Source organism: Thamnophis sirtalis, unplaced genomic scaffold (assembly GCF_051295495.1).
Source record: "Thamnophis sirtalis isolate CommonGarterSnake01/CBP01778 unplaced genomic scaffold, rThaSir2_p1.2 scaffold_3, whole genome shotgun sequence".
Lineage (NCBI taxonomy): Eukaryota > Metazoa > Chordata > Lepidosauria > Squamata > Natricidae > Thamnophis > Thamnophis sirtalis.
The window spans coordinates 120,731,921-120,745,595 of record NW_028261383.1 but is presented as its reverse complement, the minus strand read 5'-3'; the positions used below and the strand labels follow the sequence as shown (position 1 = coordinate 120,745,595).

The 13,675-nt window shown below is 38.7% G+C and overlaps 1 protein-coding gene across 9 annotated transcripts in view; it reads right to left on the bottom strand.

The window, feature by feature from the left end:
• Positions 1-13,675, bottom strand: part of SEPTIN9 (septin 9) — a 275,134-nt gene that overhangs the window by 104,574 nt on the left and 156,885 nt on the right. For 6 of the 9 annotated variants that reach the window (XR_015695999.1, XR_015695998.1, XM_087709851.1 and 3 more), the window contains 2 exons: positions 4,083-4,721; positions 2,766-2,798 (listed from right to left, as the gene is read on the bottom strand). Coding sequence is in view for 7 of the 9 variants with exons in the window: in XM_087709851.1 (XP_087565977.1) it covers positions 2,766-2,798; positions 4,083-4,721 (672 nt within the window). In the remaining 2 variants the exon portion in view is untranslated. The remainder of the gene's footprint in view (positions 1-2,765; positions 2,799-4,082; positions 4,722-13,675) is intronic. The other 3 variants (XM_087709853.1, XM_087709855.1, XM_014053107.2) reach the window with 1 other exon arrangement.

The window sequence follows — 13,675 nt, the reverse complement described above, 5'->3', positions numbered from 1 at the left end:
GATACCCAGTTGTATCTGTCCGCCCCGTGCCAACTCAATGAAGCGGTGGACGTGATGAACCGAGGTCTTGAGGCCGTTATGGACTGGATGAGGGCTAACAAGCTTGTACTCAACCCGGAAAAGACCGAGTGGCTGTTGTGCTTCCCTCCCAACAATTCGACCAGTACTCCATCGCTCAGGCTGGGGGGTCAAATTCTACACCCCTCAGAGAGGGTTCGCAACTTGGGGGTCCTCCTGGATCCACAGCTGTCCTTTGACCACCATCTGACGGCTGTGACCAGGGGGGCATTTGCCCAGGTTCGCCTGGTGCGCCAGTTGCGACCCTACCTGAATCGGGAGACTCTCACAACAGTCACTCGGGCCCTTGTGACCTCTAGGCTGGAATACTGCAATGTGCTCTACTTGGGGCTGCCCTCGAAGAGCATCCGGCGACTTCAGCTAGTCCAGAACGCGGCCACGCGAGTGATCGTGGGCGCACCTCGGTTCACCCACATAACACCTATCCTCCGCGAGCTGCGCTGGCTACCTGTTGATCTCCGGGTGCGCTTCAAGGTGCTACTAGTCACCCATAAAGCCCTCCATGGTAGTGGGTCTGCGTACTTGAGAGACCGCCTTCTGCCAATTACCTCCCTGCGACCAATTAGATCTCATAGATTGGGCCTCCTCCGAGTTCCATCTGCCAGCCAGTGCCGGCTGGCAATTACAAGGAGGAGAGCCTTCTCAGTAGTAGCTCCGACCCTTTGGAACGATCTCCCCGTGGAGATTCGTACTCTCACCACCGTCCAGGCCTTCCGCATAGCCCTTAAGACCTGGCTAGCTCGTCAGGCCTGGGGACAAAGATAATTACCCCTCCCGAATGATGAATGAATGTTGCTCATTATTTTATTTTATGTTGTCTGCGTTATTGTTTGTATACCCCTTCCTTGATTTTATGTAAGCCGCCCTGAGTCCCCTCAGGGAAAAGGGCGGCCTATAAATGTTAATAAATCTCTAAATCTCTAAATCTCTATTTCTACTGTTACTACCTAGGGCCTAGGCACTGGTATACCAGAGATATGCCTGCTACTCTGAACTTATTAAGCAGTCATGAAAACCATTTGCCACTAAATAGAGTCATATGACTTTGACTCCTTTAAAAACGTTCTAAATTGCTACCCACTGTCCATTATTTTATTATATTTTATATAAGAGATATTTCTTCCGCATCAGTCCTATTTTTTACTTCAATAAATGACTCTAAGTTTTAATACTACAAATGAGGAAGTAAAACTATCCATATAATGAGTTTATATAGAGCTCTCTCCCCCTTAGCTATTCTTTTTCATAACTAAAAAACTGGAAACACTATACATAATATTTTTCCACAGAAGAGCATCTTTCTAATAATTTGAATCTACTCCTTTTCACAATCTCTTTTTTAGACCTGTGCAGAGAAGCAGAATTACACACACTCAGTATATACTAAGGGGGAACTGCAACAAAAAATAGGAATCCTTTTTAATACCACATTACATTTAACAAAGGGGAAAGTAGGACCTTGTTAGCAGAAGAAAGTAGAAAAGAGAATTGGTGACCTGGGACTCAAGGAAACTTCTCTATATTAGAAACAAAAAAAAACCTAAAAACCACACTATGGCACCATTTTTGTTACGTCCAACTAAAATATTTGCAAACCTAAACAAATAGTATGGTAGTGCTGTTACAATTGAACCTTGAAGCATTAAAGAGGGTCTTGTAGAAAAAAGTATATGAAATTTTCAAGAGGAGAGTAGGAGACAGAATTCATATCAATTGAGTGACATGGAGAAATAACAAAGGTACAAGGAAATAAATATAAAATATAGAATAAATAAAATACACTTCCATCTAGGACTGGAAACAAATAGTCCTTACACTGCATGTCCTTTTTTGTGACACCAAAACCCTACTCTGTGTCATCTTACTATGCCAATATAAAAATCAACATGCTTTTTATTACTTTAAGGTACAACATGCAAAAATAAAGGTAGACTTAACACCATTCAAAGAACAAAGAAAACTCCCCAAATCTTAAAAAAAAACTCCTATCCCCAACTTGCAGAATTCACCTCTTGAACACTTATCCCTCTTGGGAAAATTAAGTACAGTCCAACTACCTAAAAGTTGTTTTTGTTTACAGTAAAACCATTACTCTTCAGCTGCAAGAGGTCAGAAAGCACTGGATCTTCTTAAACCGACTGTTTTTTTTTAATTTAAGTTGTTTGCTACTATAAAATAGTTCTACCAAAGCATCATAAAAAAGGAAATACAATGCTTATGCACATTACAATGTTTTGATTAACTGCATTCCTTTATAGTGCATTCACAACTCTAACGCTACCAAAAAAAATTAAGAGCATCTATGAAATCCTTTCTCTGGAAGGTCAAAATATGACAAATGCCATGCCAGAAATATTCTCATCCTGTTAAATTGTAAAGTTGTCTCTGAATTGCCATCTGAAAGTCAGGATAGTCAAGATCTCAGTCTCATGGCTAGCACCAAATAAAATGCCAGCACAGTTAAGTTATTTATTCATAATACTAATTATATACAATTGTGAGTGATTTTAGAATTCTGACTTACTAGTCAAAATAAGCTGGACAACTGTAATGAAAATCTTTCAAAAAGTGTAGGTAGCTATGTGGATGTGTTAAAGAACAAAAAACCAAAAATCACACCATGCAAACATCTTTCTCAAGGTCAACTAACTTATCTGCAAATCATAAACAAATAGTCATGCTATTACAATTGGATCTTGAGTCCTCCGGGATTGGGCGGCCTATAAATTAATTAATTAATTAATTAATTAATTAATTAATTAATTAATTAATTAATTAATTAATTAATTAATTAATTAATTAATCTGTATTAAAGATCTGTAAATTTAGCCCCACAACTCTTTTCTATCTGGACATGACAGCTCTTTGAAGAAGGACTTTATTCCAAAGGAAACACACATTCTTGAATTGACCACTAATCCTGGACATTCATCATAGAATCTATTTTGGACCCATAAATGCAATTTGGTTGCAATTCTGAACATTTTCTATTTGAGTTTTTTGTATGGGGCCATATAGTACAAGGCTCAAGAAATGCAATCACAGTTTGACTGATGCTACAATCATATAACCAGTGGTGGGTTCCTACCAGTTCAGACTGGTTCAACCGAACTGGTAGTAGTTTGGCGGCCCAGGCCTGCCACGGCCTTGAACTGGTTCTCCGGGCGGCACCATAGGCGGCGCCATCTTGTTTTTTGTGAGCCATTTTTATTGCACTGTGCATACGCACATGGTACAGCCATGAGCAAACCAGCAGTAGTGACTGCCAGAACCCACCCCTGCATATAACCACTAGAAACTATACTGTTCATATAAAATGTATCTAGCTTATGGATTTTTTTCAAAATGGAAAGATCCAGTGATTTATTTTGCTAGCAATGATTTCAAATCCAATGAATGTAATGCATTTGCTTAGTCCATTATAAATTATAAAATTCAGTTTTCCTTAATTGCAAAAAGAAAAACCAACATAGAAATCCAATGCCATTTCAGAAGGACACAACTCATCCACAATAATCTAAAATAAATATGAACACAATTGTAGCTCACAATTAACATAAAGCAATAATAGTGGTTATTCCTTTAAAATATTGGTAATCAAAATCTTGTTGCTACCCCAAGAAAAAAAAAATACGGACAAATAATAAAAGCCAATGTATAGTGGTTAAGGTGTTTGGCTTGAAGTAAGAAAGTAAAGATTTTACTCCACTTTCAACCGCAGATGCTCCCTTATGTTACTTTGGGCAGACCCCTCTTTCTCAGCCCACTATAGGGTAGCCCTTTATGGGTTGCCATGGGTTGCCACCTTGAGCTCCTGTACGAAAGGAGAGATGTAACTCAAATAAAAAAATACAGGTGAGCTATAACTGAAATAATACCATGAATCCATATGTTAATTTCTTTTCTTTTCTTTTAGAATAATAACTAATTATAATCCTGGGAACTGGCAAAAGATCTCTGAAAGGAAGACGTGGACAAGAGCTAAAAGGAGATCATCTGCTTACCTTCTTGGCCTTTGTATGGTAGTTCAGTCACTCCTGGCTGTATCTTTTGTTCTGGTGGCAGATGCGGATTGGTTGAAAAATGCTCCACATGTTCAGTCTGCCTGATCGGTGGCACTGGGGCCTCAGATTTTGTTACCTGGATTTCCACACGTTTGGGAGCAACATCAGGCAAAGACGGGCCAGTGGCTTCAACTTTGCGCTGAGTTGGTTCAGGGATCTTTGAGGGGACTTCCATTCTGCGAAGAGCTTGGTCCTGTGGCTTACTTATACTGATCTCAGTCCTTCTGGGAGGAGTCTCAAGAGGCTTGTGTCCCAACACGTCTGTTCTCTTGAGGCCAAATCTTGATGCTCCTGAGGTGGAATTTTCCACTTGCTTTGATGATATGTCAATGGAGATTTCTGTTCTTCTGGACACTGGTTCAGGATGTTTTGGCCCAGAAATCTCAACTCTCCTTAAAGAGGACTTGGGAGACTCCCCATGTCTGGAAGGAGTCTCTGAATTCCTCGCCCCAAGATCTTGGAATTTCTGTGTGGAACTGGACACTGTGGACCTTGCAAGAGGATTGGGTGCCCGTCTTTGTGGAGTAGAAGAATTTGAAGGCTGATCTACTTCTTCAACTTCAAAGGATCTCTTCAAAGCTGAAAGATATAAGAATGGAATTCAACACTATCAGAATTACATAGTTATTGTCCTCAAGTTGCAAATTATATATTAACATTGCACTTCATTGGATGACGTCCCTCATATTGGATGATATCCCTTTTGTTAATTCAAATACTTAAGAAAGGGGGATGACTTGCTGAATCTTTGGATCTTTAGGGAATTTGTGCTGAAGGAAACTTAATCTGATTTTCAAACATAGTTGAAAAAAAATAAGGAATTCCTTACTCTTCTTGACAGTCTGAAAGAGGCCATGAAGTCCCACAAGATTTCTGGATTCTATATAAAAATGAATACCACATAAAAGTCCCTTCATATTTTTGAAAATCTTAGTTACATTTACTTTGGGATTTCTTTTTTAAATATACTTTGCTCCCAACTCACTACATTTATATCATGGCATAAAAGGCACCTAGAATGCCTCTGGAGATAAACACCAAGTGAAACTCACCAAACATAGGTAATAGCCTTTCTTAAAGATTGTTTTGTGGCAATAAGTGAGATTTCTTATTTCTAAATCCTTATTAGATCTACAAAGTGGCTAAGAAGGACCACAGAAAGACTCTTCAAAGCATCTATTAGATAAAGTCACTCAGTTTTGTTTGGAGTTAGAATCTAGATGTACAGATCTTTTGGAATTGTCTGAGACAGTTATCTGGGAAGAGATTGAAGATATTAGCTCTGATGAAATGAGCAGAGTTCCCTGTGCATTGAGTTCAGCCACCTGTATTTTAATTCCTCTCCCTCTGGGCTGACTAAGGTTTCCTGGGACCAACAAGTGGTTGGGTACAGACAGTTGGGTCCAGACAACCAACAAGTGGTTGGGTCCAGACAGTGGCAAATCCTGCAATGTGGGAAGCTGTTCTGCCTGCCTTGAAGGAGACCATCTGCCCTCTTCCTAAGAGATTGTTGGTGGACCAAGGGATCTGGAAAATTTTTATCCAGCTTGGTCCTAGAAGAAACAGATTATCTGGGTCCTTTCCAGTTAGGAGTCGGCCATAGCTATAGTACTGTGAAATCTTTGAATATACTTTTAAGGACCTCTGGTGGACTCAGGGTCACTTCATCCATTCTGGCCCTCCTTAATGTCTCAGTGGCTGTTCATGGTATTCTTCTGGCCCACCAAAGGAAAGTGGGAATTGGGGCTACTGTATTGCAATGGTTCCCTTCCTTTATTCATGATTATTTCAAATTGATGTTAGTGTGTGTGTGGGGGGAGACTTTGAACCTGAGATTCATGCTTTGTGGAGAACCTCCATCTTATGCTTTCTCACTACACTTATATAATATCTAAATGAAACTGCTCTGTAAGGTCATCCACGAGGATGGGGTGCGTTGTCACTATTGTGCTAATGATAAAACCAATTGTGCCTCTCTACCCTGGGCTCATCAAGTGATGCTACTGAAGTTCTTTCCTGATGCCTGGACCCTATGAGGGTCTGGATAGGGGAGAATTCTGGTTCAACCCTACTAAAAGTAAGTGGCTGTGGTTGTAAGCCCTCCACCTCTCCACTGGCTTTGGCTTTGCACATGACAACTCACATCTTAATCATCTCCCATTAGGATTCTGGTAATGCACTGAATATGGGGCTTCCATTGAAGAACATTTGGAAGCTGAAGTTGATCTGGAATGCAGCAGCACAGGGAGTTTCACATACTCTCATATAACACTCTGTTCCAGAAGCTGCTCCAGTAGGCTTCCAAATACAATTCTAAGTGCTACTTATCACCTTGGGCCCTTGTCACCTATACAGTGCTACATTGGATACCACCAGACTATATGAGCAACTGCCTTTCTCACCAGACTATATGAGCAACTGCCTTTCTCCCATTACTTCTACTTGCCCCACCAGATCTAACAGGCTCCAGTCCCCTTTTATCAAATACCATCACTTTGTTGGACCCTGGAGTTGTGCCTTCAGTATGGCAGCACCTGTCCTATGGAACAGCATCCTGTCAGGGAGCCAGATGATCCTGACCTGACCCTGTTAGCCTTTCAAGTTCTGAATACCTGACGTTTCCCCTAGGCATTTGGGCCAGGATGTTAGGCGAGCTCTGATGTTGATGTGGTTTTAAGCTTGGGATGTAATGTATATCTTGGGTGTCATGGATCATTGCTCAAAGCTGTTGTCTTAATCCTTGCACACAACCCACAGTCACTGTTGTGAGATGGGTGGCCATATACATTATTAAAATAAATAAATATAATCCCACCAAAATATTGGATGCCTTCCAAAACAACAAAAGTCTCAAAGTTTTCCAGTCAAATGATCAAAATAATTGTAGGGCACTGACTATGAAAATATCTCAAGATCAACATCTATAAAACGTAGACAGCATCAGGCAAATGTCTGACACATCAATTTGTCCAACTCCCAAGAGTGAGTCGACCAGACACATGGTTTAGATTCATTGACTACTTGGCATGGTTCAAAAACTGCACTGTCAGCCTCTTGCTTGTACTTAGCCCTTTTAGGTTTTATTAGAAAAGCAGCAAAAAGAAGCATTTTATTTATTTTATTTATTAGGTCAGTTGAGCTTTCCAAACAGCACAAATTTCAGTAGTGCTCAAACTAAGAAAACATTTTGGTATGCCTTGAAGTGTGGTTTCTACAACATAGAAAATTAATCATTTACAAAATCCTCATTCTAAACTTTATGAAACACCAAAGACACAGTACAAGATGACCTATTGGTCAGTGCACATGTTGCAAGACATTACTTGGGAATAGATAATAAAATCCATACAAGTAATCATACCTACAGCTAAAACAGGGATTCTCACATTGAATTTGATGGAGTTCCACCAAAGACCATGGGCAACAAAAGAGTTTGCTCAAAATTCAGTCAGGGACATATATAGATTTTTTTCCCCTAAGGAAAAGGTCAAAATTGGTTTCTAGTCATAATAATGACTAGAAATGATAATGATTGGTTTGGTTAAAACATTAAACTCCCACGTAATTGTGAAAGGCAAGTTTTAATTTATGAACACTGAAAACATTTTGTATTTATAATAAAATGCTTACTGTTTAATATTTGTCATAAATGGCAAATGTTATGGGACAGTAACTGAGGCATCTTTTTTTGTAAAATACAAACAATGTTTGTATATAAATTTCCATAAATTACAATAATCATGCATTTCAACCTTTTGCTAGTTTTCCCTCATTCGAGTTTTCCCAGAAGAGAAGATTTTGCAACCTGAATAAACTGAAATTACCTGAGATCTAGTGAATGGGGAAAGAATGAGAATCCAGTGGCATATTGGTTTTGACCTAGAACATATTTGTAGAACTGTTTTAAGGTCATATTTGTGCTAAGATATTGAAAATTCAAAAGGATTCACAAAGTTTAAGCACTTCTCTCTCTATATGTCAATATAAATATAGAGAGAAGTGCTTAAACTTTATGAATATCGCGATATAGATATATAACTGGATCACCTCAAGAGCATTGGTCATGTTCGCTGACACTACTGGAAGTTATATTTGAGCAACATTTGTGGGGCCACATATAGTTTGACTGTGTCCAGAGAAACAAGTATAGCCCAGTGTGATCATGCATCTACCACAACACCCTTTTAATATTGGTATATGTATAGGGTAGGGGGGAGGGAACTGGAGGCAGGCAATATATTGCTGCTCTAATTATTTTACTTGGGTTCTGTTTAATTATGAATTACCTGGCTATTACAATCAATTTTATTTCATTTCACAGCACTTGGAGGTCTGAAGATTGGTTCAGGAAGGCTGAAATGCTTAGCATGCAAGACCACATCTGGTATTCTGATAGCAAGACTGTTATTCTAAAATTTCAGTGGCGTGTTGCTGGCACCACCAGCAGAATCATTGCAGCCTGCAAACATCACAGTGTGCTTGCAACATTATACTTAACCTTCCTGCTTTCTGCATTACTGCCAATTAAGATAAATAGCTGTTTACATGCTGTAGTGCATTTGTTAGGTAATGAGATACATTATCTTTTGAAAGAGGTTAAGTGTCTGCTCTGTTAAAACTAGCACTCAGAAAACATCAGAACTTTATTGCTATCAAACGAAGACAACAACGCCATGAGTAACAAACATTTTAAAAGCACTGAGCAATATAAACTCAAAAGAACTCCAGGGACAAGCAGCAAACAAACAAGGCAATGAAACAAAATGATATTGCGTACTCTTACAGAGTAAGGGTTAACTAACCTAGCTTTCCAAATCAATCCGAGTTATTTCAGTTAATTTCAAAATGTAATCTGATCATAGATTTCAGGAGGGGAAAAATAACATACAAGTGTGGTTTGTGGTTGTGGATGGAGTCTCAGGAAAGAATAGCTTAGTCAGCAGATTCCCCAAATTATCCGGCTGGCTGGGAAGACACCTGGAAGATGCCAGATTTGGAAAGACAGCTGCAGAATCTCGAGACCCCTAGAACTATCACATTCTTCCAAATGGAAGATGGGAAAAATGATGAGAATGGGCCAATGGTCTGAAGTGGTGGGTAAATGAGAGGCTGAACAGGAGAAGGAGAAAAAAATGTGTGAAATAAGCTGTTGATGATGCAAGGAACTTACAAAATTTGCAGATGATAGTAAGCTGGCAGGAATAGCCAACACCCTAGAAGATAGGCTCAAGATCCAGAAGAATCTTAACAGACTTGAACATGGGCCCTATCTAACAAAATGAAATTCAATGAAGAGAAAACTAAAGTCCTACCCTTAGATAAGAAACCAAAAGTACAGATATAAACTGGGTGAAACCAAGCTTAATAGCAGAAGGATCTTGAAGTCTTAGCGGACAACCAGCTAAATATGAGCCAGCAGTGTGTAGGGGCAGCCAAAAAAGTCAATGCAATCTTAAATTGCATTAACAGAGGGATATAATCAAGATCAAATGAGGTACTAATGCCACTCTATAAAGCCTTAGTAAGACCACACCTAGAGTAATGCATTCAGTTTTGGTCACCACACTATAAAAAGATGTTGAGACTCTAGAAAAAGTGCAGAGAAAAGCAACCAGGATGATTACGGGACTGGAGGCTAAAACCTATGAAGAACGGTTACAGGAACTGGGCATGGCTAGTCTAGTGACTAGGGGACTAGGGGAGACATAACAGCAGTGTTCCAATACTTGAGGGGCTGTCACAAAGAGGAGGGGGTCAAGCTATTTTCCAAGGCACCTGAAGGCCAGACAAAGACAAAGAATAATGGATGGAAACTGAACAAGGAAAGATTCAACCTGGAAGTAAGAAAGAACTTTTTGACAGTGAGAACAATCAACCAATGGAATAGTTTGCCCTCGGAAGTTGTGGGAGCTTCACCACACGAGACTTTCAAGAAGAGATTGGACTGCCATTTTTCAGAAATGGTGTAGGGTCTCTTGCTTGAGCAGGGGGTTGGGCGAGATGACCTCTAAGGTCCCTTCCAATTCTGTTAATGCACAACTTCAAAAGATCACGAAGACCTTGACTTTTCAACCAGGAACATGCCTTAGTCCTCATGACAAAAGTTCTGCTTGATCACATTTCCTTAAAATCTACAGTTCTTTATGTTAAAGTCTGCAATCAGATGCAACACAGTGTACCAATTGACAGTAATTGTGATCTTTGTCTAGCTCCCACAGAACTGATTTCACCATGCATAACGCCTTCATTAGTGTCTAGATAACATCTGCATCTTAGCAAGCAACAGACATATACTTTAATACTTTTAGAGTGCATATTCATCTTCTAGGTTCAGGCAGACCACATAGGAGGTTAGATAACACATAATAAATTTTGGTTTCAGAGAAGACAGGAAGAGGAAAGACTCCCCAGCTAAAAAATTGTTTTGCAAATACTGTTCATTATATTGCTTTCTTCATTTTGGGGAGGTAGAATACAGATAAATATTTTTTTTTTCTGACAGTAGTGTGAAAAGACAAATCCCAACAAAACCCCCAGGAAAAATCAAGTTTAGCTTGGGGATACCTTAGCCTCTTGAGCAAGCTTTTCCTTTTTTCCCCCAATTTTCTGAAACTCTGCTAAATGTAAGTTTCTTTTGCCCTGATCTTATTCTCACCTGCTGTTACCTTATTTTCAGTTAAAGGAAGTTCAGTAAATATGAATGAATAAAGTATGTAGATTACAAGAACTAGTAATCTAAATTGAGAATTTGGTAATCTAAATTGCGAATAAGGCATTAGAAGTGACCTAATATGTCCTGAGTCAAAGAAAGGTAAATAGTGTGTGACCCAACACACTGTATCTGTGTTTGACCTTGAGATAGGAAATGTCCACTCTGCAGAACAAGGCAGCCTTCTATCCCATTTGATTCTGAGGCCACCATGATAGAAATTTTGGTCTTGATTTTTCAAATCAAGGACAACAGAGCCTCTTTAAAAGGATTGGGGGACACTTATCTTGTCTCCACATATGAAACATATATTTAACCCATAGGCCACCCAGAACCTGAAAAAGGCCCAATAATAAGAAATGATAGATGAACAGGACTTCCACTATTTTTAACTTCAGAGCAGTTATACTATATTAATAGGGGTAAATGAGAATCAGTTTGGTGTTGTGGTTAAGGCATCAATCCACAAATTGGGAGATTGTGAGTTCTAGTCCCACCTTAAGCACAAAGCCAGTCATGTTCTCTCAGCCCAAACCATCTCATAGGGTTGCTGTTGTGTGGAAAATAGTAGGAGTAAGGTGTGTTGGATATGTTTGTCACCTTTCCTTCAGCCCTAGGAAGGAGGCAATGGCAAATTACTTTTGAAAACATTGCCTAGAAAATGTTGGGGACTTGTCCAGGCAGTCTCTGAGACTTGGACATGACTGAATGGAACAAAAAAGAAGTGGGGTGGGTATAAATACAATCAGAATGATGATGATGTGATATTTAAAAATTACACTATGCCATTTCAAGTCTATTTCCTACCTCTCATAACCATTTGCCTTAAAGAGCAAAATGTATCTTAAAAGAAGCTGAGTTTGAAAAGAGACTAATGAAAATCCTCCAAGTTTTTCTTTTTCTTTCTTAGCATGGCTAAAGATAGAATTTGCTGGTTGCTATAGATTAGGTGTTGACAATATATGGCTTTTCAGATGTGGCTTCATTCCCATCATTCCTCACTTTAGAACATGGTGGTTTAAGGCTGATGGGAGCTCAAATTCAATAACATCTGCATAACCACTCTGGTGTGAAGTAGGAACAATTTGAACAACTATCTCTAAACGAAGGCAAAAAGAAAGCCCTATAAACATTGTCAAAGGGCAAAAAACAAACATGTGGTCAGAGACAGCCTGCTGTATTGCCTTTCAAGAGATTTAAAACTACAAATAAGCCAATATACCTCAAGTTTGTTTGTCTGCAAAAGCCACTTCAATAATAATATGTGGAATGAATAAATCAACACAGAATCTTTGCAAACTATTTCAAGTTGATGAATGAACTAGCTTCTTTTGCAGTACAATCCTATAAATATCCACTCATAAATAGACCCAACTGAGTTCAATTGTCTTTATTCCCATATAATTATGTTTAAGAATACAACATGATTCAACCACAATACAAAGGCAAGATTTCTAACTGCTTCAATCTTAAAATATTTTTATAATTATTGAATGTCTACTGCTGATTAGCAAACAGAACAATCTTGACTTAATTATTAGCTTTGCATCCCTTGAAGGAAGGCATCTCAAAATGTGCCTGTGTATGAAAACTTCATTCCTGAAAGCTTAAAGAAAATTATTTATCATTTTAGGCCACAAGCTTCTCTTTCTTCTCCCAAGTTTTGTCCATTTACAACAGAAAGAAAAACAGAGCTGCTTCTTCAAAGTTATGACTTTTATTTAATCATGCATAGTAACAAGAAGCTTCTATGCATTTCAAATCTTAAAGTTATATTTTCCACCAGTAAATAACCAAACTATTTTCAAAGTTTATTGGAAGCTATCTTGAAAAAGGCGGATTCCAATTAAGAAAACAAGACATGAGCCTAGGGACAGTTTAAATGAAGTTATATTTATTTTTTAAAATACCTACTGGAATATTTCAATGTACTTTTTTAATGTATTTTTTAAATACACATTGAATTATTTCGGTTTAATCTTTAAGGGTTTCCTGCCTAGGCAGGGGGTTGGGCTAGAAGACCTCAAAGGTCCCTTCCAACTCTGCTACTGCATTGTTTTGTATTATATTTGGACAGCATAACTTTTTCATGATATATTTTAACATAGACATGTGGAAGTGAAAAGTATTTCCTAGGTTAATATTCAGAACTTTTTATCAAACACCTCTCCTTCTTTCAAGCAGAGTTAAATACTTCTGCTGAACAGCGGCATGAAATAGTACAGATTACATCATCATTCTGTCAGAACTTATCCTTCCATCCCCCCACCATCCAGTCTCAACTTTCAGTACCTATTGTCCCAAAGGTGCTTTTTTCAAAAGGCAACTGAACTTTGTTTTTTTGCTTGAAGACATTTTGCTTCTCACCCAAGAAAAGCTTCTTCAGTTCTTCAGAAGGTTCTTGGATGAGAAGTTAAATATCTTCAAGCCAAAAAGCAAAGTCCAGTTGCTTTTTGAAAAAAAAGCACTTTGGGGACAACCATGACCTGGATGACTGAAAATTTCCATAAACACTGTCAGTACCTATCCTTCCATTCCCCACACCATTCCAATTGATGAAGTTTCTTGAATGAGAAGCAAAATGTTTTATTCTTCTTCCTCAAGAGAAAAACAATCTACCTGCCTTTTGTAAAAGGACCTTTGATACACATTAGATCAGTTTTCTTCAACCTAGACCTTTCCAATTCCAGTTCTCTAAATCCCCAAATCATGTGGGTGGGGAATGTTGCATTTGATCATACTCTTCCAATATACACACACACATTCCAGTGATGCTTAAATGGCGATGTATTTGACTAGGAGAAGGACACCAAAACAAAGGTCT